This window comes from Oenanthe melanoleuca, chromosome 8, assembly GCF_029582105.1.
Source record: "Oenanthe melanoleuca isolate GR-GAL-2019-014 chromosome 8, OMel1.0, whole genome shotgun sequence".
Lineage (NCBI taxonomy): Eukaryota > Metazoa > Chordata > Aves > Passeriformes > Muscicapidae > Oenanthe > Oenanthe melanoleuca.
The window spans coordinates 25852694-25877326 of record NC_079342.1 but is presented as its reverse complement, the minus strand read 5'-3'; the positions used below and the strand labels follow the sequence as shown (position 1 = coordinate 25877326).

The 24633-nt window shown below is 40.3% G+C and overlaps 1 protein-coding gene across 3 annotated transcripts in view; it reads left to right on the top strand.

Moving 5' to 3' along the window:
- The first annotated feature begins 62 nt into the window (after nt 1–62).
- Nucleotides 63–24633, top strand: part of SUCO (SUN domain containing ossification factor) — a 37825-nt gene continuing 13254 nt past the window's right edge. For 2 of the 3 annotated variants that reach the window (XM_056497680.1, XM_056497679.1), the window contains exons 1-13: nt 63–290; nt 10741–10849; nt 13006–13107; nt 14381–14526; nt 17691–17831; nt 18007–18157; nt 19067–19187; nt 19420–19544; nt 20027–20094; nt 20701–20808; nt 21778–21883; nt 23819–23839; nt 24073–24128. In XM_056497680.1, coding sequence (XP_056353655.1) covers nt 226–290; nt 10741–10849; nt 13006–13107; nt 14381–14526; nt 17691–17831; nt 18007–18157; nt 19067–19187; nt 19420–19544; nt 20027–20094; nt 20701–20808; nt 21778–21883; nt 23819–23839; nt 24073–24128 — 1319 coding nt within the window. In that variant the 5' untranslated portion in view covers nt 63–225. The remainder of the gene's footprint in view (nt 291–10740; nt 10850–13005; nt 13108–14380; nt 14527–17690; nt 17832–18006; nt 18158–19066; nt 19188–19419; nt 19545–20026; nt 20095–20700; nt 20809–21777; nt 21884–23818; nt 23840–24072; nt 24129–24633) is intronic. The other variant, XM_056497682.1, reaches the window with a different exon arrangement.

Below are 24633 nucleotides of genomic sequence, written 5' to 3'. Positions count from 1 at the left end.
CGGAGCGGGTGACGCGCATCCTTCCAGCTCAGCGCGTGAGGCGGCGAAAGGGGCGGGGCGCGGGGCCCGGCCCGGCGGGCAGTAACGGCCGCGCGCGCGCGGGGAGGGGCCGTGCGCACAACGGGCGATCCCCCGGAGCGCCTCCCGCCGCCGCCGCCGCCGCCGCGCTGCCCGCAGGAGGATGCGCCGCCGCGCCCCGGCCGCGCCAGCCAGACGGGGGAGACGATGAGGGAGCGGCCCCGCCGGCCGCTGGCGCTGGGCTCCTGCCTCCTGCTCTGCGTGCTGCTCTGGTGAGTGCCGGCCTCTGTCTCAGCCCCGCCGGCGGGCAGCCCGGGCCGCGCCCGCTGCGGTCACAGGGTCGGTGCGGTCGGAAGGGAGCTGCGGGGTCCGGGCAGGCTCACCTGGGGCAGGTGGCACAGGTGGGTTTGAGTGCTCCCAGCCTGCCGGGGAGGCGGAGGCGCTTCCTTCCCTTGGGGCAGCCCGGGCCGTGCTCCCGTGGGAGCTCCCCGGGAAGGTGGCAGCTCTCGGGAGCGCGATACTCAGGGGAGGCTGAGCCCGCACACCGAGGCTCAGAGTTGAGCTGTTGTCTCGCTGTGCTTTTACCGGAGGCATCCGTGCCTTCCCAGTTTCAGGCTGAGCTCTTGCACTATCCTCTGGTGCCTTATTCTTGAAACTCTTTTTGTTCAGGAGAAGCGTTAAGTTAAATCAAACGAGCCCTCTTTTTTTTTTTTTTTTGCATTGGTTATGCCTTTGACAATGTTTTTATAGTGATTACCTCAATGCTGTACTTTGTTCCAGCATCTCCTGTTTGCTTTCTTTTCAAACTTCCTTTAAGAGATGACATCTACTAATATTTGTATTCTAGTAAAACGTATTTCTGGATGGTAAGTTCCAACCTTCTCAAACTTTGGCCCTCTTTGAACTCGGTGAGTCACTGTTTGAGAACTGATAGCCAGCTTGAACAGCAAACTGCAGGTATTGCAGATGGAACAGCCACACTCCCGTGTATACTACAGTACAGTTCTGTAGATTGTTCAGATAGTCTGCTTGAAAAAAGAAATCATCCTGAAGTTCTGGCTTGTCTCACAGCTGGGTGAAAAGTGAGAGCCCAGGCATCTCTGTTTCCACAATCAGTTGCAAATCTGGTGCTTGTGTTGCTGTGTTTGGACAGTCCTGAAGCAGCTTTGGTTTCTGTCGTTGCATTTTTGGGGTTTGGAGACAAAAACGAATCTAAAAAGTGCCTGAAAACTCGGTTGCTGTGTTTTTATTTCACAAAATTTAAAATAAAAAAGAAACCCACCCTGGCCCTGGAGGTTTGACCAGGTGAGCTGTGAGCCTCATGAACTGTCTCCAGACAGCTTTGTTTTTTTGTTTGGACAGTGAAGTTTGTTCTGGCAGCAGGTTTTAGTTGTTTAGCTAGGATTCCTATAGGAAAACAGTTTTTGTTTCTTGGTTGGAGTGCCTTGAGGGCTGATAATCTGTTCCTGCCTCTAGGTAATATGTTAGTGGAAGGAGTTTTTAGCTTAATGATCAATAAGTAGTCAGGTTATATTTTATTGTTGTTGCTGTGTTCATAGTCTCCTGTTTCACCAGGACTTAATTTTGTGAAAAAATTCAGGCTTTTTTTTTAGGATAATTCCATATTAACAAGGGACTATCATGTTCAGCTGTTTTGTTAGAATAATTTATTTGTTCTGTAAATGCCTGACAGCTTCTGTGGTGTGGTTAGGAGGAAAATGGAGCTGCTCTTTATCTTACCCTTCAAAAGGGATTGCTCTTTCAAGCAGTGTCTTAACTGATCTCAGAGTTTGTACTGGAGTACCCCAAAGCTTTTAGAGTTTAAAAAAGAAAGGTTCATGTTGTGTGTTCACCCTGCTTGTGGTTAGGAGCCAGTGGATTAATTTAAATGTTGAGGGATCCAACTTCAGTTTCCTAGTCTGCTGTCCAAATATGAATTCGTATTAGAGAGTTTGAAATCCTGTCTGCAAGATGGTGTTGGGACCTGGTTTAATTTCAGTGGTCATGCCAGAGTTGTAATTAGAAGGTCTTGAAGTCTGTTGGTTCAGAAATTGTTGGTGGACTACAGAAATTGGTAAGTTGTGATTTATTGAACTTTTTACTATGAAGAAAATTGGCACCTTTGTTCACTTCAGCAGTTAAGAAACTTGAAGTAGCAAATGGAAGGATTTGTTTTATAGATGTTGTTTTTTTTTTAATTTGTTGTTCTGAGATATAATTTTCAAAGGACTTTGTGCAAGTGGGAGAGGATTTTTTCCATGCAGGTGGAACGGGTGGTCAGCAGATGATCAAATGGAATCCCAGAAATCAGGGGGAAAACTTATGATACAAAACAACTGCTGAAAACCCTCGGGGCTGTTTGGACTTCTTGCCCTTTTTTTTTTTTTTTTTTTAACCTGGGCTTTATTTTCTTTCTGAGTAGCTGCTGCTTCTTTCTTTGAAACTGAGCTTAAAATAGAAATTTTTAAAATCTCTCATCATGCATTTTCATGCTCACCTAAGAAAGTGGGTTCAGTGAGGAAGTGCTGATTGGTAAAAATTAAATGGGGGAAAAATAATTGATTTGAACTGGAAGATGTCATCCTGTGACATCTTGTGGCTGTGTTTTAGGAGATACACAAAAATGCAGAAGCTTTAGTAGGGATTTGTTTGCCTTTTCAATAAATGGGATGTGATGTTCTTTGGATCAGTTATCAAGACTTGAGGCTTTCTGAAGCTGGACCAGCCACAGCTCTGGCAGACCTGAGCCAGCAAGATTGTTCCAAATTTCAAAGGAGCAGGATGGCTTTAGGGAAATACTTCTGATGGAGGTATGGCTCAGGAATGTAGTGCTCCAAGAATAATAGGCATCTGTGCAGTTTGGAGCTTCCACTGTGCCTGACAAATGACTGTTGTTGCCCTGAATTCAGAGATCTTAATGCTCCAGTTAATCCCTTTGTGTGGTGATCATAATATAAAAAATACATTTAAAACTTTTAGTTCTTTGTAGTTTGCCAGTATCCAGAGCTGAGTAAGTGGAGTAGGTTTAGAAGCTGTAGGATACCAGGACTATCTGAAGTGAGACCAGCTGTGACAGCTGTTTGAAGAGTAACCTGTATAAATTATTCTGACATCAGCTTTTGCCTGCCATGAGCTGCACTTGCAATGTGTTAATTAGGAGTTTAATAAAGAAATCATGCATCCAGTAATTTGTCTTTCTATGCCAGAAAGTTCACTGCCTTATCCTGACCTACTTAGCTTTTATTAACTCTGCTACTTGGGTTTACAGCTGTGAGTAAGAGGAGGATGGGGGTCAGTGCATGTATGCTTCAGGATCCTTCAGCTGTTACTCTGTGAGTATCCTGCATCAGGAAATGCCTTGTGTCAACATGATTTAACAGCAAGATGTGCTGGTTTTGATGGCAAACCCCTGGCCTATGAGCTCTGGCTGAAATCCACCATGGGAGTGTGCCCTGAAAATGGTAAAGGTCGGGTTGGGTCTGTGGCACAGCCAGGAATGAAGCCTGGGTTACCAGGTGCAGTGGGAAGGGATGCTGGTTTTTATTCACACCTGTTAATCTGTAGATTCTCATGGATTTTAATGAGAGCAGATACTGCCTGTTTGGGTTTGCGTTCTCAGTCCTGTCTGGCTTTGAAGGTGTGCTTGTAACACATGAGGAGCTCTGAAAAACCCAGTGCTGGACCAGCACTGTGCTAACACCACCTGGTTCATTGTGTGCTGCTGCACAGGTGAGAGCTCTGCAAATCCCATTAGGGATCACAGGAGAGAGCTTTTGCTGATGGAACATGTATTTGCCTTGTTTTTGACTTGTGGCTCAAACCTAGAGCTGGCATTTGTTAAAAGCAGAAAGGTGCAAGTGAGAGGTTTGTGTTCTGGTGTGCCTCATTAATGTGCCTCTTACCACTGAAATCCTCTTTTCAGCACAATGCCCTCATGATCTGGATAGGACTACAAGAGGAACTTGCCTATAGTAGGGCTCAGAATTTATCTGCTGATTCTCCTCTGGTGCGCTTAAATCTCTTCAGAAGGCTGATGCTAAAGTAAACACTGTGTGTGTGCATTTTATAGCAGGAAGAAATGAAATTATTAGAGCACTGGTATAATCAGAGCTGTTGTTCCAGGCATCTGATTTCAGAATGGAAAGTATGTTCCTAGGTATGGAATATCTTGTTTGGAAGTGTCTTTGCTCTGTGGTTAAGGCAGAAGCTGCACTGGAACTCTTGGACTCCTAAAAATGAAAATTGAATCTGCCCAGCTTACAGCCTGCTCAAGTTGAAGGTGGTACATGCAAGCTTAAACAAGTGCTTGGCTCAATCAATTATTGAATATTTTACCTTCTAAAATTGTTTGAAAATCAGCAAGCTGCTTTCATGCAGTATCTTCTAAAAGATTTGTCCCAGAAACTTCAGGTTAGTTTGTTTGTTATGCAAATGGTGTACTGAAGTGGCCTCTACCCCATCAAGAGGTTGCTGTGTTGGTGTAGAAGACCTTGCCCATTGCAGTGAAATGTGCCTCCCTTGAGCACTAAATTTGAACTCTCTCTGAAATATCTTTCTCTAACCTGCTCTTAGTTCTTTTTCACTTTGATGTTCTTACTGTGAGTCTTGTACAGAGTTGTTTATTCCTTGTCTTTAGCTTTCATTACTAATCCAGCTTTTGGGAAGTTCTGTGCCCCTTTCTAGGGGAGGACATGCAGTGTCTTTCAAAGTTCACTCTGGAGGTGCTACAGCCCTCTGCCTGGGGAGAGTGTGCCAAGAACAGGTTAACCTGGAGCTATAAATCTAAAAACTTTGGTGTAATTCTGGGTGGAAATACTGAGCTGGTATAACAGACAGACTCATCCCAAAGCCTGGGTGAGTGAAAATGTTGATGTGAGTGACAAACTGGATTGAAATATTAGTGAAAGGTTCCAACAGTTCAAAAATGAACTCAGGTGCACAAAGGAATGGCAATGACTTGTCATGGCTGGGTTTTGAAATGGCAATCAAGAGAATGCTGAAATCCCTACAGATAAGAAGCCTGTTAAAAATACATGATATGTGTCTGGGAGTCAGGTGATAGTAGCTTTGCAATGATCTAGGCTGAAATGCACATTTCTAAACTTGCAGTAACATCCCCTCCTTGGCCCTGTGCTGAGCTGTGTTATTCTGAGGGAGGGTTTTTAGCATGAGGAGCTTTTCTGTTTTCCTGTAGTCTTTGTGGCTGGTGTCAGGTTTTGTGGTGGTTTTTCTCTGGAGTGGGTGCTCTTCCCTGAACTCTTGCATCAGAGAAAATAACTGGAGTTTGAGAATGCAGGGAGCTTCTCATAAGCTGCAATCTTCCTTCAGTATTGCAGAAGTCTGTTTCCAAGGAACACCAGGAACTGGCTGTTCCTTTGGGTGCTTCCAGTGTGACTTCTGCCCTGCTTTAAATGCCTGAAATAGGGCACCTGGATACTCCTTTGGAGAAAGAAGAGGTTTGTGTTTGTTTTAGTGTTACATTGGAATTTGTCACACAGTCCTGTGAAGGTGCTGTTATCTCAGCAGCCTTTTCCAGGAGAGAATGGGAGTAACCCTGGGAGCACTGCAAGCCAGGAATGAAGTTGGTTTCTGTTGTTTAACTTGGGACAACAGTGTGGACAGTCATGAGCAAATAGTCTGTGCTCCCTGTGTCTTCTTGGGTTTGATATCTGAGCATACCTTGGCTCAGAGCTGACTTTTATTAAATGAAGTAAGTCCCTCCCTTAGGATTTACTGGAATGTCTCCACAATCTCCAGATCAGAGCAGAGGGTGCAGATTCCTGTGTGGGGGATGCAGTAAATCAGTTCAGTCTCATAAAGTACCTGGAACCTCCTTTTGCAAGCTTTGCATGCTAATGGTATTTAAAATGCTGAAAGCCCTATTGTAAACCAACGTGGGGATCTCATTGTATGCAGCTGTGAAATTCAGTATTGTCAGAAGGATCTTTGTGTTTGGCTCCTCTGAATAAGTGAAATAACTGTTTGGAGAGCATTCTTTGCAAAGTGTGGGCAAGCTATTAAAAACATAATTGCAAAAATACCACAGATTGGTAAAGGAGCTGCAAAAAAAAAAGCTCCAATTTCAGATATTTTTGGTTTAGCTTTTTTAAGCATGTGAATCGAGTTAGTGGTAGGAAATGAGGTGATACCAGTGCCTTGCTTAGTCTAGATCTGTAGTTTTAGTTTTCAGCATTTTTCTCCTTTAAAGGTCCATCATAACTTTCAAAATTATCTCAGTAACACATGCTGCTCTTCTGTGGTAACAAATGGCTTCCAAATGATTGGTGTTTTTTTGCTTTGTCTTGTTTTTGTTTGTTTTTTTTTTTACTTGTGTTGAAGAAGATTAATGGTTCTTCTTTGCATTTATCAAGATGTATTTCCACTTCAGACTCAGAAATGAGCATTGTGTCTGGGGAGGTTGTGCTGCAGCTGTTCAGTGTCTTGCAAGTGGCTTTCCTCCTGTGACTGGTTGAAATAATGTCCTGCTCTTCATTTTCTGTGACATTTACTTTGTTCTGCAGGCCCTTTTAAATACAAGTGCCCCTGGCTGAACTGCTGGGAATGAAAGATTGATTCCATGAAGTTTCTGGGGAGAGAGGGAGGATTCTCTGCCTTTGCTGTTTTTCCTGTGTTGCCAGTGGTTGCTGCTGACTGGAGAGTTTGGTTGTGGATCTGCTGAGCTCCTCATTCCTGCACAGCACTTTTTTCTCTCTGTCAATCAGCTGGTGAAAGCAGTCACAGACCTGTAGGACTTGTTCACTATTTTGCTGCCTTCCTTGCCCTTTCACAGCTTTTATTGTTTTAAGCTCACTAATCTAAAATCAATTACTCTGTAATGAAGAAGGTGATTTTCATCAGACAGGTGCCTGCTCTTGCTGGGTCTGTCCCAGCCCAAAACACTTTTCTTGCACAAGCCAGTCTGAAGTGATCTGGGAATGTTTTGAGTAGGGAATTGTCATGTGGCAGGGACAGTGACATCTTCATTCTCCCTCTTAGCACATCAGCACCTGTTGGTAACAAAACCCTCTGAGATCTGAGAGTGACTGCCCTGGAGGGACACTGTTCCCTGGGCTTGGAATCTATGCACTGGTGATAAATTCCTTCTGTTTTCCCTTTGCTTCACATTCCTCTGTCTTGCAGGTGTCAAATGTAAACTGTTCTGAGCTGCTTCACTCTCCTGTGTCCAGAAATAGGTCTTGTTTTGGGAGAATTTATGAAATTAATTATTTTGAAGACAGATGGATTTGAATTGAAGCTATATATCAGTGTTGTATGAAGTCTTTTGTTTCTCTCTGATAAATTGTAGAAAAGCTCCTCTTACCTTCATATTTTGGAAATTTTTTTGGCTGTAAGTTGTATGATTAGTTCTTCTTGCCAGTTGTGTTTTCTGCTTGATTTTTATGCCTGTCAGACCAGTTATCCATAGCTTCCCTATCTCTGATACTTTTCTACATCCTTCTTTAAAATTACTTGAAAAGTTTCAGCCAGCTCAGAAGTGGATGGTGTTTCACATGAAACCTACACTGCAATTTCAAAACCACCTGCACTTTTGAATTTCAGTGCACTCCTTTTCAAAAGCAGAACGTTCATCAGCAGACCATGGCCAATTTGTGTAGCAATGAGTGTAGTGAACCATGCAGATAGGGGTGAGCAGCATTTCTGCTTCAGTGGGCAACCACAGTATGAGCCTGCCCTGAGAAAAGTAAAGATTCCCCCACCCACCCCTGCTGCTTTGTCTGAGCTTGTAGCCTTTGCTTTTAGGTTTGTGCACATTAAGCTGGAAAGTTCGTGGTGTATTAGAGAAAATGACTTTTAAACTGCTTTAATGATAGTACAAAGAGTCATGCTTAAGTTCCCTTTGTTCTTGATGAGATTTAATAGCAGGTGGTGTTTTGAGTCATGCTTACAAAAATGGCACTATTGGAAACTTCTGTATCCACATAAGTCACCAACTGTGGGCTATCTGTTTGGAACCATCTCTTTGTTTGAAGATCTCATACCTGAGATAAGTGTCTCTAGTGACTGATCTCATTTGGGCATTAGGTCTGCTCAGTTCTGAGTCAGCATTAACATCCCACTCCTGGGTAACCAGAAAGGGAAGGATAGATTAGTATGTGCAGAAGCTGCTGTACTTCCACTGCAAGTCAGTTAAACTCAAGAGGAATTTTGCTCTCTGTAAATGAGCACTTGGATTCTCATCTTTGTTGTTTTTGTTTGTTTTTTTTTTTTGATGATTAAGAGAGGTATGTTTCTTATGGGCTCTGTCCTTTCAGCTAAAGCCTGTGGAATTAATATGCAAAACTTTAAAAGTCAGAGGGAAAAAAAAAATACTGCTGGTGGTCTTGATAAGATTGTTACCTTGGCTTCCCCCAGACTGGCTGGTCTCACGTGGGTTTGTGCTCTGAGTGCTCTGTCAGAGTTTGCTGGCAGTGGCTGAGTGATGCATCCTGCTGCAGTAGGGATCAGGTTCTCCTGTGGGTGCATGCACACGATCAAAATGAGTGCTCAGTCCCCTCCCTAGCTTGGAGGGCTTTGGGAGACTTGAGGCATCATGTTGGAGTTGGGGAGTAGACCAAGAAGAATTTTGGAAAATGAGTAAATAAGGCATTGGACACAGATCATGTCAGAGTAGTTTAAATCTGAGCTGCCAAACTGCATTTTTCTAAAAGCTGTGTTTGTGACCTGATAAAGCCTGATTTCTTGCATGAAATCTCTCAGTAGGTTAAGGCAATAAATATATGTATGCCCTGTGTGCTTTTTGTGCTAAAGCAATTATTTGTGCATTTGTGAGGGTAGACCTTGTGTTTTAAAATGCTGATTCACAGCCCTTGAAATGTTTTCCTTTCTGCATCCAAGGAGTTCCTGCTGTTCTGTGCAGTTCACCCGAGGTGCCCCCCAGAGTGGAAGTAAAATAAGAAACCAATGTGTGTGCCTGTGTAAGGAAGGGGTGGGATGATGCTCTGTACTATTTGATGTTTCTGGTGTATTTTTATGAAGAACCAGGGAGTCCTTATATCTCTAAGGAGAGACCAGAGGTACTGGAGTTAAGAGCATGAGAATTTCACCATGAAATGGTTGAAACCCCTTTTCAGAAATAAAAATTACTCAAAGTATTTGCATAACTACTTTTTCCAAGTGAGAGCTAGGTGGTAAGGCCATAGAAATCTGGTAACATTTCATTCATGCTCTGAAATGAGCATCCTGTGCATAGGGTAGGACAGAATTTTGATGGAAAACTCAATACAAGCAGGGAACTTTAGGATGTGAGAAGCTTATGCCTAATTCTCAACTGAGACGTGAGATTTTGTACCTGCTACAATATGTGGTTCTTACTGTTTTCATAGCTTACATTTAGTTCTTTATTTCCCAGTAGCTACAGCTACTTCTGCCTGACTTGAAGGCTTTCATTTAGTACAGAGGAAAGGTGCTACCTCAGAGAGAAGAGAAATTTCTGGGATACTTTGGGGCTGAGACAGAGGTGGAGCACTTTATTTGCTCATCTCCATAATAATATATCAGATCCCACAAGTTCCTTGTGCACTCTTAGGTGGAGAGAGCCACAGAATATATATCTCTATGCAAATATATTCTATTCATTTAAACATTAAAATTTTAGTACTTGTCTGTGGTCTATTGTTTCATGGGTTCCTTCTTAGTGGAGTCTACACTGTATAGTGATCCCAGTTGTGTAAGTGAATAATGACCTACTAATAATCTTACTGTTATGATTAGTGCTAAGGCTGTTTTATTTCTCAAAACTATTGTCAGAAAGTTACTGCATCCAGGTTTTTCTATGCTGTAGACCCATCTCTCCTCTGAGGAGAAAGTGGCTCTTTTTGCAGGGTGATGTTTGTATGTGTTTGTGTGAGGTCATTCTGATGACCTGATTGTTATGTAAACAGTATTTCCTGAATGGAAAATGTTTGTGTTTAAAGTGGTGATAACTGGTGTTCCAGCACTTATGAAGACTCAATAAAAGCTCAGTTTGCTTCATGTTCTGCTGGACTTGGTTGAAATGTGCATGAAAACCTTTGGCCCTCCAAGCCTGATGGTTCACTGTTCAGATGCTCCCTAGGATGTGAAGGGCCCATGTATGATAAGGAAGGAAAGATGCTGTTTTATTACAATTATTTGTAGAGGCAGAAATAAATCCATTTCTACTAACAGCTAAAACTGTTGGAAAAAAGTACACAACAAATCTCATGGGAGATTTTCCTTTTTTTTTAATGTACTTATTTTCTCTAATTTTTTCTTAAATGTGCTTGGTGATGATGACTATGCAAAACCTTCTCAGGTAGGCTCTGTACAGAGGATTAAGGAGATTTCACTTTTTAGTCTGACTTAAGTTTTTGCTTAATAATAATGAGTGCTAAAAATATCCCATTGCTCTGTGGCAAAGGATGTTGATTCGTGTTGTTCTTAATTTGCAGTAATTTAGCTAATTTGTATCAGTTTTTTGTGATGTGGTGACACTCCAGGATCTGGTTTGGTGATCATTTTTCTTTTGAAAGTAGTAAATTTGTGGTGTTTTCTGTTGCTGACTTCTTGTGGTGAATCCTCAAATGGATTTTATGAATGAGTATCCATGAACTATACATGTGGTTTTTAGATACTGCAAGGGAACAGCTGAAGAAGATTGAGGGAGACTATGCCAAAGAAATTCTAAAATTTTATTTTAAATAAAGCCTTTTGACCTTTTTTTTTTTTTTTTTTTTTTAATAGGCTTCCTGTTTGGAATGTCTTTTGTAAAGACAGTGTCTCATCAGCAGTGCAGTATGCTTCAGGTGATGCTTGTGCCCTGGCCATTGAGGATGAAAATGTCCAGGAAAAGGTATGCTGGATACATCATGTTAATTATTCAGCCTGTCTAAATATTAAATTCTAAAGTAAGGTTATTCTTGGCCAGAATGTTTAATGTATTCAGTTGTTTCTTGAGCTGTGGTATCTTCTCCAAGTTTTTATTTTCTTTTACTTCATTTGTTGCAGTTATGCACCAATTCAGGTGGATAGTTTGAGGCAAGAGGAGGAATAAATAGTAAAGCTACTGGTGGCTTTTTCTTAAAATTTGGGGGCCAGATGTTAGAATTGGGCATCAGGGCAAGTGTAGAGCCACAATAGGAGGTGATGGGCTGGGTTAGTCTAGGCCACATTATGCCAGTTCCAAGTGTACAGTTCCAAGGATTGTTATCCTAAACAGAAGATTTAAAATTAATTGGCTTAAGTCACGTTTATCACTTTGTATTCCTCCTGTTCAATAAAAATTAAGAAGGCAGAAATGTTTCTGAAAGGTATAGTAAATAAGCTGTGGTCCCTTTCATTTTTACTTTACTCAGCACTTCAGGTTAATTGAGTGTAATTGTCCCACCCTGATTAACTCATGACAAGTTTCTGCATCTTGCATTGTGCAGTGAATTCCCAGGCTGTTGAGTCAGAAAGCCATGTAATTTCATTTATTTATTTACCCAGGTACAGAATCAGTCCTACTCTAAACGTGGGTAGTATTGATATGTTGGTTTTCCTATTTCCTCCAGCAATCTGTAGTAGTGTTAGTCAGAGTCCTCATTCCAAAAAAGCTTTTATATGCCACAGTAAACTTGGGAAATGTGTGTAGAGCATTCTAGCTGACTCCAGTGGAGAGCTGCGTGACCATGAAAAATCCCTTTAAATATTGTAGGTTTCTTAAGCATTTCACCAACTAGGGTAGCTCTGGTTTTTGCCAGCTTGTGCAGCCAAATTGCACTTAGTCCTATTCTGGCTGCCTAAAAAAAAAGTTATGCTTCTAATGTCTGATGCAATCATACTGAAAAGTTGAAGTAAGCTTTGAGACTGGGAAGCCACTGGTGGATGATTTCCTACTCTGCAACATTCTTCCTTTCATTCTGTTAGTGTGGCTGCATTGTTAAGCAGATTTCTGAGCTGAAATCCAAAGATGTGCAAACTAATGTTAGACTGTTTTCACTCATTAAAGAAAATCTCTTGGGTGGATGAGAAATCTTAAGCAAGTGTCTATTATTCCTAATTAGACTGCTGGAGTGTCCTGCTCCAGAGGAACAGCTCTGCAGCCCTTGATCAGTTGTCTCTTCCAGCCATTGATGCTATTTCATCTCAGGGACTGGGATGTGAGCTAATAATATTTGGGGGAAAGTGTTGCTCAGTTGTCTGCAAGGTTTGTCAGCTCAGATTTGTAGCTCCTGCTCTTCAGTGGATGCCTTAATTCCCTCCAATTAATATCATGTAGTGTTGTATAGCTCAGCAACCCATTTTGGGTCTCAACACTGGCACCTGCGGTATTTGGCCCTTAGAAAACAAAATGAGTGTAAATTTCTACCACATTTCTTGCTGTGTTTTAAAGTATTGCTCAAAAGCAGCTTGCGTATTTTGTAGTTACAACTTAAAGCTTGAAGGACAAGTGTAAATTCTCACTAATTTTATTCTGATGGGTTTAAAACTTTTTCCCTTCAAGTGTTGATACTCTATATTTTGTGAAGTTTTAGTTGTAGAAGAGAAGGTTGCTTTAAAAGGTTGTGGCAGATTTGTGTAATTTCTGTAGTTCTGCTGATAAGAATGCTACAACTGAAATGTGCCACGTGTTATTTTCTAAAGGTTGTCTGATGCAAGCCAGCTTAGAATTTTCTTTTTCTGCTCTTTTGGGCAGCAGGGAGATAGGGGAGGGTTTGTCAATATGGGAAGTCACAGCAGAAGGAGGAACTTTGCTTAGCAAACAAACTGAATGATTTAAGACAATGCTAGAATGAAGATTTAACTGAATTGTTTTAACTTGCTCTAGTCTTTGTGCAGATGTTTAAAATCACAGGTGGGCAGTGGTTCTGAAGATGAATGTAGCTTAATTTCTTGCTTTTTGCTTGGAAGAAGTGCTGTTATTCAGTAGTGGCTGCTCTGACTGATCATGGAAGGCCTGTGCCTGCAGATTGACTGATTTTTATAAGTTTTTTAAATTTTTTTATTGTTTTACCTCCAACATCCCAGGGGGAAGAGGCTGTTTCCAGCATGGAGCCTGAGCGTGGTGACTCCAGTACACAGAGTTACTCAATGGAAGAGCTGCTCAATGACCTGACAAAATCTGACCAGGCAAGGCTTTTGTTTCATTCACTGTCTTCATACAGTCTGCAAATGCTTCTTGCATTTCAGTCTTTCATTTTGGTTATCTAAAGTTCATAGTGACCACCTCTCACATTTCACCTGTACACTGGGTTGCTGTCAGACTCATGTTTCCAGTAAAGGAGAAAATGTGTGAGCTAACAGCCCTTGCATTTCCCATGTGCATAAATAATGAGTAATTTAGTATTTGGAGGTACTGACTAGAAACTTTCCAAGATAAATTAAAATTGGATGTTGTAGGTATGGATGTCTATTTATAAATAAAACATAAAAAGTCTTTTCTCTGAGGTCTTCTATGTAGATCAGACTTGGTGATTATGGCAGTCCATTTTAGCTTTGATCTTTCATGGCTTCTTTCAATTTCATTTCCTTTGTTAAAATGGGAAAAGGGTTATATTTCAGCTCTGTGCCATTGATAGTGTTAAGTCAGTGCTTGGTGTTAAATTTTACAAACCCACTGTTAAAGATTATTTATTTGATTGCATATTTTTGTTTTGTAGATTACAAAACATACATAGGCAATACTGCAGAATATTTATTTCATGGTTTGGGTGTTTAAATCTGTTAAACCTTCCTGACCTCTTCATGTTTAGTGAGATGACTTGCAGAAGTGTAGATATTGACAAGAGACTTTTGCACAATAATATTTCCTTTTGCTGCAGGAGTTAATCTAACCTGTATCAGTGGTTATAGTCTCTTTCAGATTTACACAGCCTTATTTCAAGTGTGCATGTGAAAACTGAAGATCTAGAATAAATAAGACTCAAGACTGCTAAACACTCAAAAATTAAAAGTGATTTATCTCTTTGTTCACTTATAGCATGGACTAGGCTTTAAAAATTTTTGTACCTCCATTGGAGTGATGAAATTAAAAGCCTTCTCTAAAATTTAGTTTAGGATGAAAGCAGTACATTTGATTGTGATGGAGCATGCAAATAGAACTGTTTCCTTTTGCTGCAATATTCAAGCTGCTTTTCTCATGGCATTCTCTATTAAATGCATTATTGAGGAAGCTGTTGCACAGGCCTGCTCTAATTGATAGTTTTACATGATTATTGCAGACTAAGGAAGAGTACTGCAGCTATCCCAGAGTAGCACAAAATGCCACCTAGGTATAAGAAGAAACAAAATGGATTTCTGACAGAAATCTGAACTGCTAGAACTCCATAGCAGGTGTTACCTTGTGAATGCTTTTCTTACTCAGGTGTTGAAAAATGTATATTCACCTGGAATGTTTTTACAGACAACAGAAATAAGTGAAACAAGCCAGCCTGAAGTTGTGAGTCCACCTTCAGTAGATGTAAATGAAGCTTCCTCCAGCATAGTCCCAAGCACTGAAAACACTTCCAGTTCACCTACCTCAGAGATTCCTCCAGTCTCACAGCCCAAGTAAGCTCCTGCAATTTCGATGTTTTGGTCTTTGAGAAAATATCACTTACTCTGCTCTTGTTAAAATGTGTAGTGGGGATAAGATGGGATTGCTCCCCACAGTTGTTTTGCTGGTTTAGGGTGTCAGTGCTCATGGAGTGTGCCCCCATTTCCTCAGTGTGTGGATAAACAGTTGTGTACTTGCATGAGGTGCAATACTATTGCCATGATCAGTTTCTAAGCTGCTGCTTTGAAAAAAAGCCAACGTGCTTAGATAATCTGTACTATAAAAGCCCTCAGGGCTTCACCATTAGGATTTCTGCCTTCACAAATGTGCTTTCACATCTGTGTCAACAAGCACTGAGGCTGCTTCAGCAATGGCCTCTGCTTGCAGTTAAGGAAGTACTCTGCACAGTTTTATCTTGGGACTTAAAAACAGCGAGTCTCAAGTTCTGGTAATGAGAGACTTTTGGCACAATAGCCAATTCTCTTATTTGTAGTTTAGTGCTCAGTATATTTCAGAACTGCCTCTGCTGCAGGCATCTTTCTAAATCCATGTCCCTTTTGTTTCCCTTTTCTTGTGGGATGTTGTGCTGTCAAATGTGAACTGTACTAAGGAAATTCATGTGTGCATCTTCCAAGGATTTTCTCAAAGTCATGTTGGGCTTTCTGACGTGTTCTAAGGAAAGTAGTCTTGTTCTGACTGATAAAAATGAACTATTTTGTTAGATAAAAATTGATCACATTGAAAATGAAGTAGACTTGTCTTTGTTTTGGATTTTTTAAGTGTTCAGTTTTTTTGCTTTACCAAATTTCATTTCTTTACCATAGAAAAGATATGGAAATTTTGTTTGCTGGCTGATCTTGCCTAGTCTGCCAGGGCTAACACTTAAACACATTTTGGTACTTGATCAGTGTCTTCAATTGGAAGCCTTCCAAAATTTGCAGTTTTTATAAGGCAGAACTGGAATGTAGCTTCAGCCTGTTCTTTTTATAGCTTTTTTTGGACTACTCCACTGATTTATTTATGTAATGTGTTGTAAGCTCTACTTTTGTCAGGTCCTAGAAGGAGACAGGATGTTATTTTCTTTGAAACATTCAGCCTGGTGTCTGGTAATTGTTGGAAATTGTCTGGCTGCCATAGCTGGGGAATACTGCAGTGGTGAGCTCTGAAGACTTGAACTGTGAAACAAATGAAAATAGAAACTTGGTTTGGAGCACTGATGGATGAGTTCATGCTGGGCAGAGGTGTTGTGACACCAGTGCCATTTACAGGAAGAAAGGGCAGACCTGCTGTAGCAGAGAATCATGTTGATCCATTATTTCAAACTGCACTTCAGCTCTCAGTAATGAACAGATTAATAGCCAAACCAGCTGTGCTCCAGTTCCATCCCTAAACAAGATCTTTAAAAAGACACAGTTGTATTTGTTATCTTCAGACTTTTTTTTACCTTTTTGCTGGTTTAGATGCTGATTACTGACAGTGTAACAAAGCCCAGCTCTCTCTGGTGTTACTGGTCTAAACAGAAGCAGAACTTCTTAGTCAAAATATTTTGAAAGGAATTTTATTCCAAAGAAGTTTCACTTTGTAGTGAATCCTTTTTTGATCAGCACTGAGTGTGACTTTTCTACCTAAATCTAATCTGAGGAAAAATTACTGAAAAATAATCTGAGCTCTTTCTGTCTGGAAGTAAGGAACCTTCTGTGCAAAGTGGGCTTAATAATGCATTTTAAAAATTAAGGCAAATTAAGGTGTCCAAAGGTGAGAGAACAGTACAGCTTTTAGATTCACCTTCTGCCAAAATTAGTTACTTGAGGCTAGTCAGGTACACCCTGAGAGCAAGGAATTTCAGTTCATTCTTGTCCCATCTTTTATTCAGTTGATAATTATTCATACTGTCACCTACCCACTGAAATGGAGAATATGTGGAACTTTTCAGTTTTGTGTAGTGGTCAGCCTTATTTAGTCAGCAAAGAGTTGCATGTAGAGCCAAACCCTGCATCTCAAATGGAGACATTTTGGGGCATACAGGGTAAATACTCCCTGTTTCTAGCTAATAAATTCTTGTATTCATATTTGTTAGATTTTGCTGCATAGCAAGAAGTCTTAGAATACCTATGAGTTTTTTGTTTTATACCACAGGAAATTTTTCATGTGAAGTTGTCTGCCTGGGTTGGTTGCAGCTGCTGCTGTTGATAAATTGTAGCAGTCAGAGAACCAAAATGATCCCCTTTTAAGTTGCTGACGTGCTGTTTGTGTTTTGGCAGCTCTGTCATGATACTGGATTAACCTAGTTTGCTGCTTCCATTAAAGAAAGCTTATGTGGAAATTTAGAAGGCAGAGTAAAGCTTTTCCTTAGATGTGGCTGTAGCCTGGATCAGCATGAAAGGCATCCCTGTGCTGGAGAGGAGAGGACAGGCAGAAGTTATCACTTGAGAGTTACTCTTTGTCCATCTTCTCCCCACTCATTCCATCATTCCTGAAGAGCAGATGGGAGGCTTTCTGTTTGGTGTGTGCCTCAGGATTTGTCTGATGAGCTGTGCTCAGCCTTCCTGGGAGAGAGGAGCTGAAGCAGTGGGCAGATGAGCTGCTTTGGGCTGTTGGTACAGCTTGGATAATGGTCTGCTGGGTTACCTGATTCTTATTACACCAGCAAAAAAGAAGAAATAAATCAGTAGAAAGGAAATCTGGCTGGCTCTACTTTTCTCCTCCCCCCATTCTCCTCTAGTTTTAGCCAAGTTCTGTTCTGACTGCTGCCTCTTGATTTGGGAACATGAGGAGCTTTTAGTGAGGGAACTCAGTCTTGGGTTTGTTTTGTTTGTTGAAAGGGAAAAGAAGATTGCTGGCAGCCAGGTGACTAGGAAGATGTTGTTGGTTTGTAGTGATGCTGGGAAGAATTATCCATTGCAGTGTTTGGTAAGGTGTTAGATGAGAGTTCTGGGAGATGAGAAGCCTGTTTTGAGTTCCTTCCTGGGACAAACAGGTTGGAAAAGGAGATTCTGTTCTTCCATGAGTACACCTGAGAATGCAATTCCACAAGTACTGCATGCTTGATTCTTCCTTTCTTTATTATTTCTGTGAGACTGTTGCTTTATTAAAACTTTCACATATCTTTGTGATTGATTGTCAGGGTTCCTTGTACGATCAGAAGGCTAAAAAAAGCATGTTGTTTGTTTCCCTTCAGTGCAATAGAGAATCCCCGTGCTGATATCCCTGTAGTCAGCTCTAGTGAAGCTGAGCAGTCAGAACCTGACTGTGATATTGGTGGGACACTTGAGGCTGACCCTCAGAGTGAGCCTTCCTCTTTTGTCAGTCCACCTGAGAGGTGAGTATCCAAGCAGGTTGTGTGTGACTCTGAATACTTAAAAGGGAGTTGTTCTTTTCTGTGCTGGCTTTGCAACCAACATTTGCATGTGCTTGCTTATCTACATAGTTGTGTGTGTGCAGTATTGCATGTGGCTGACCATGATTCTGGATCCTAATACTCTTTAAACTTTCAGCCTTGCAGGCCAGCATATAGAGAACATATCATCTTCACATGGCAAGGGAAAGAAGACAAAATCTGAGTTTGAGTCCAAAGTGTCAGCAGCTGAAAAAGGGGCAGATGAGCAAAAATCTGCTCTTAATGCTTCAGAGAACTTAAAAAGGGAGGTAAGCAGTGCTGGTATCCCCTCAATACACACAGGAGTAATGCCCTCTATCTGGTTATAACCACTGGTAAAATATGTGGTGTGTTTTTATTCTGTCCCAGAAGTATCACTTGGCCTTCTGTGCTTAACTGTGTGACTTTTTTCATACTCTGGTGGTGAGGTACTTCCTAAAGCTTGTGTTTTTGTAATAAGACTCTTTAAAATCAGAATGACCTAGGCCATGACAATATTATTTTTTGCTGGTTTAGGATCATGTTTAAACTGTCACTTGGCAGATACCTTTAATATGTTGTCTACAAAATAACCTGTACACTTGAAATGTGTACCAAAAAATGTTCACTCATCTGGTGGGCATGCTGAAAATGTTAGTACAAAAGAGAAGTGAAGACTTGAAATGGAATAATGTACAGTTTAGTTGGCAGCGTTCTTGCTTTGTCAGGCAAGTCCAAAACCTTATTTATGAAATACCTAAAAATGCTTCCTTTAATCGTTCTGCTGTTTTTGAGATGTTCAGAAATTCCAGGGAACCTTTGGAATTCTGTTGTGGCAAGCATTATTGTTTAAACATTTTTGCTAAAGGGAAACCTTCCTTTATTAGGAAGAGGAAAAGCAAAAATTGGGAAGAAAATGCAGGTGTTGGAGAAGAAGGCTTACATTTTATTTAAAATGTGTGAGCTTAGCCACAAAAATTGCCAGTATTTCAGTGAAATAATCTGTAATTGAGAGAAAATCATCACATGTTTTTTCTGGCTTATAATCTTGCTTACATTGGCTCTAAGTTGTTAACATGGGTGCAAATGATGTCTCTGCCCTTGACTGGATCAGAGCATGCTTTGTTTTTTGAAGTTCATCTTTGTTTTCATTGTTGGTCCTGAAAAATATTCACAATTGGTGGTTCTTTCTTTTGCAGAAAGACTTTAAGAAGACAGGAGAAATTGACCCTACATCAGTAATAACTCCAAAGGACCCTGGAGACATTCCAACATTTGATGAATGGAAGAAGAAAGTCATGGAAGTGGAGAAAGAAAAGAGTAAGTTCAGGATTCATTAGTTTGGTCTAAATACAGACCACTGTCATCTCCTGCTAGAGCTGAATAGAGGGACTGTCTCAATTTGGAATGCAGCCTGGAACTTCATTTTTCTGCTAGAACTACATAATTAATAGCCTTCATTATATAAAAGCAGTGAGCAGAAGCTCCCTGACAGTGCAAATACTGCTTGTTTGTGTGGTTTGTTATAGTAGCAATATTTTCTTGTTCCTAGGTCAGTCAATGCACCCTTCTGCTGTTGGTGGGCAGCATTCCACTAAAAAGGTCCAGAAAAACAGGAATAACTATGCCTCTGTAGAGTGTGGTGCCAAAATTTTGGCAGCAAATCCAGAGGCAAAGGTAAGCATGTATTAATTATTAGTGTGCTTTATTTTAGTGTACTGTTATGCAACAAGTAGCCCAAAGTACACTTAAAACTGACCACTGGTTTGTGAAGCTGTTATTCTATGTTCAGATTTATTGGGATTTTGATTTATAAAAATAGGACATAAACAGTGATCAGTGGTTTTTTTTTTTTAAGAGGGATTGCTATAGAACTTGATGTCTTTTTAAATGTATTCAGAAAATGGGAGTAGAGTCTACTTCCTACAGAAACTAAACAACTGAACAGAGTTATATTGAAGAACTCACACAGTAAATAATCCATGATTGCCCCAAAGTATGGCATACTGTGTCCTGGATAATTGTCTTGCTCAGAGAGTTGTGAAACTTGGTACTAGTCTACAAACCTAATTTGGAATTGTTGTTGGAAAGGGGAAAAAATCTTTGATGCTGTTGGTATCTACCATACCATTTAAAATACTAATATTTTCTTTCTACAGAGCACTTCAGCTATTTTGATGGAAAACATGGATCTTTATATGCTCAATCCTTGCAGCACTAAAATCTGGTAGGTTCCTGAAGTTCATGTTTGTGGCAGGGGTGATGACAGTTTTCCATTGCTGTGGGACTGACCTGACCTTGGTGTGCTGCTCCTTGGAATGTGTGTGTGAGGAGCTCTGGCAGAATTAGCACAAGATGATTTATTATGTCTTCCACAGAAATCTAGCTCTGATACTGAGAAGTAATATTAAGGTGATATTTCTATTTATCTTAATATGTGTAAGTTTTGCATAATTATCTTATGGCAGATAAAGCACTTGAGCATTCAAATAAAGATTCTTGGTTTCTTTCTCTTACTGTTAAATAACTGTAGAACAGTTAATTGGTACTTCAGGTGTGATTTAAATTATGTTTGCTGTCCTGAGTTTTTAGTTCTGTGACTTGATGCCTTTGAATACAGGATGGATCAAGCTCTTGTGGCTGCAGGTGCTACCTGGAGTTATTAAAGTAAATGTTCAGAAAAACACTACCACTGATACTTATGGCACAACATTTTATTAGTATCTTCCTTATACCCAGTGATAGATGTGATGATGAGGTGAAGGGCTGAAGACTGTAATTGTAGAAGGAAGAGTCTTTCCTTAAAAAAAATATTTTACTTTTTGTCTTTAAGGTTTGTTGTTGAGCTCTGTGAACCAGTGCAAGTAAAGCAGTTTGACATTGCAAATCATGAATTATTCTCTTCCACTCCTAAAGACTTTCTGGTGTCAATTAGTGACAGGTATGTTACCTAAACTCATCCTTCTGAATGAAAAAATGAAATAATTATTAGATGCAAGGCTTTAAGAAGCATTATCTGTATATGTTTTTGTTATTGTGCAAGGTGTAATGTCATGTGAAGTCACATGATTTTTCTTTGTGTATATTGTCAGTTGTTAGCAGTTTTTTCCTTTGCCACCTTAAAAATGAAAAGGAAAAATTTATGAAGGAGGAGAATTTATACAGCAACTGGGTAGTGGATAGCAGATCATAAAATTCCTTAATAAAATGCTACTGAGATTGTGGGCTCTCCCCTCCCTTGTCATTCAGACCATTTTCACGTGATTTGAGCTGTTTTCAATGTTGAACTCTGTCCAAAACCCCACAAATTCTTCAAGAAGAAAAAAAAGGGTAGTACACTATTGAGAAATTGGAAGGGATGAGAGTGCTACAGGTTGGCCAGATGGCTGCTTAGAGGGTGGCTTCACAAAGATTTAGGCAGTGCTGTTCCCCCACTGCTTTCTGGAGTGAGCAGATAAATTCTGGTCTGTGAGTGAGCAGAACTTCAAAGGGCACCAGAAAAACTCCTTTTCTTCTTAGATGCCTAAAGCAGGTGGGGGTTAGAGCCTTGGAACCTTTGAACACTTGCTCTGTGTTGCAGTTGTAGCTCTGCTTTGCTCAGTTTTCTACTGCCTGCTTGCAGTAATACAACCTGTCAGGTGTTGTGTTCTTCACTGTTCATCTGGGGGGTCTTCCTTGTAGGCTGGCTGCATTCAGTGATTGGATTTGTCTGGGGTTTTGTGCTTGCACATTGCTGTCATTGTGTGAAGCTCCTGCTGAGGTTTTGGGTTGGGAACATTGCTGCTACCTTGCAGCTGGGAAGAACAAAATATATTTCTTCTCTTGAAAGGCATTAGCAGAAACTTAGGGAAATAGCTGTAAACAGTGAGTTCCTGCATTTCATTACCTGACTCCATTGTTTCCTTTCTAGGTATCCAACAAACAAATGGATTAAATTAGGTACTTTCCATGCCAGAGATGAGAGGAATGTCCAGAGCTTTCCTCTGGATGAACAGATGTATGCAAAATATGTTAAGGTAACTCAATACTGCAAAAGTGTCCGTGCTCCTCGGGGAAAGAAGGGTTTGCTGGGTTTCCTCTGTGTAACAGCATCCCAAGAAATGTGGTATCAAAGCCTGCCTTACCATTAATTGCCCTTGGTTAATTAGTGGCCTCAGCTGGGGATGTCTGGGCACTAAATCCTTGTCATAATCATGACCTGATTACTTTGCTCACTTTGGTAATTGAGAGTATCTTGGGAAGCCCCTTGAGTCCAAGTACATACTTAGATGGTACCTGAATTAAAGAAAATCTAGACAAAGTTCTGTTCTATTTGACTTAACCACCTGTCCCCTGAGTGTAAGATCAGAAGAATCTCGACCTGTTTTGTTTCTTGCTGTACCTGCTTTACATATATATATATGTATATATACATATATCTGTATCTTTCTATTTACATATATATGTATATATACACACACTGCACAGTCTCTTAAGATTTTAGTACCATGTTGTGCTGTACACTTCAGTGAATCTGAAAGTGGAAGTGGTTGCATCTTGGTACTCATTAATAGACTCCAAGTGCAGTTTTTTAGTTATTCAATCATAATTCTGATTCAGGCAAATTATTTATGCTCACTGCTACTGCAGCATTGCCATGATACCTCCACCTTCAAGATAGCTTAATGCAAACTATCTTTACTCAGGGGACTCAAAGGGAATAAAACTCCATAAATAATTAATGTGGTACTTGAACTTGGATTAAAGCTTCTATGGAAATATTGAGTTGTAGTGAAGGTTTAAGTTCAAATAAAATACAGACCTTTTAGGTCCTCTTCAGTGATGTGTTATCTTCCAATTATGGTATTGCAAAAAAAAAAAAAAAAAAAAATTAGTTTGTGCTCCTTAATTATGCTTTGTGCCTTTATGAAGAAGTAGCTATGAATGATAATTGTCTAACTTCTCTATCCAGAAATTCTGCATGAGTCACAGAATAGAGATTTCATTTATTTTTAATTCTATTTTCTGGCTGAATTAATGCCTTAAGGTAGCTGCCATTGTCACTGAAGTTGCAGAATTCCTGTAGATGCTGCAGCACTTAATCCCTTGGTGGATGCAGTGCTCTATCTTGAATAATACAGCATGATGAAGTTTCCAGAGGTTTCTCATTATGTTTTCACTTCACAGTGCATAAAGTAAGCAGGTTCTAAATATATCTCATCTACAGAATGAGTCCAGAATATTTTCGAAAGTCAAATATTTTGAAGTGGCTTACTGAACTTGTATCAAAAACAAGGGGATTTTTGCTTTTGTGGTATTATTTGTCATGGTCTCACTTGCAGATGATTCCAGTTCTTCAGTGATAGTGTCTGCAAAGTGATTTAATAAATACTTGCAAATTAATTCAAATTAAATAAATATCAGTGTGTAGTCAAGGTTGCACTAGAAATACACAGGTGTCTGAAGCTCCCAAGTCTGTCATCAGCTGCTCTATTTCTTGCAGTTGTGCTTCTGCTAATTGAAGTATTTTATAGTGAATTGGAGCAGCAGCAGTACATATAGAGTGCATGCTACATGGGTTTGTTTTTCCTTTTGAGTCACTTTCTGTAGTCTGTGTTCTTTGAGGGGAAAAATACACTTAAGTACATTTAACACACTTCAGTATTCTATCTGCAGTCATGCTGCCCTGAAAAATTGAATAACTTCAGTTGCTTAATAAAACACTTGTTGCATGTTACCTTCAGTCTGCAGGGTACAAGGGCTAAATGGAATCTTGGTACCCAAGGCAGATGAAGTATTAAAAATTAATCTTTCCCAGCTTGTCATCTTAGGCATTTATAATAGTGAATTAAACCCAGCAGGACTCTGTAGTTGCCTGTGGCATGTGTTCAGCCTTTGTACTGACATCTACTTTTTTTTTTTGTTTGTTTGTTTGTTTGTTTTTTTTTCTCCTTTCCTCTGTCTCGCTTCAGATGTTCATCAAGTACATAAAGGTTAGCAACCTCTTCTTGTGGAGTGATGGATGCATGGGGCTGGGGGTGTTCTCTGCTCGACTCAGCTCTTTAATGCATGGCAAGAATAAATCTGTGGGCTTTTCTGCTGTGGGCAAGCTGCAACTCCCTGGAGTGAACAAAACTTGCAATATCAAGATTGAATGTTTATGTCAAGTGAACTTTTGGCTCTGTGGGTCTTTGGAGTTTTATTTTAAGTACCTTTTATTCTTTAGGTGGAGTTGATATCGCACTTTGGATCAGAACATTTTTGTCCTTTAAGTCTTATAAGGTAATACTTTGTGTTTTGCTTAGTCTTTCTACCTCCTTGCAGTGAGGATTAGTCTCTTTTTAGAGCAGTTGGGCAACAATTGCAATTTTCAGTTGCAGTTCCATGTAAGTATTGTGGATTGAAGTAGTTGCCCGACCTGCCTGCTGTGTAATGTCTTTCATGTCTGTTTAAAGAAGCTTTGAATCTTTTTATTTGCCTCTCCAGTATGTAAGGAATTGTTTATATTTGCAGGGGGAGGGAAGGAGGAAACAGGAGCCTTGAGCAGCTTTAGAGCAGGGCATGAGCATTTCAAGGCTGACAAAGCAGAACAGGGAAAATGTGGTGAGCTAAAAAGAGCTTTTTGGAGGCTGCTGTGTTTTTGGCACCACAGGTGCATGCAGTCAGTAATGCTTGCAATAGCTGAGTAGAAGCACTTGTGAATTTGTTATTCAGAGAACCATCAGCCTCTCTACTGCTCCTAAAAAATGGATTTTGAACTTCTGGGGTCTCTAGTGTTAGAAGTCAA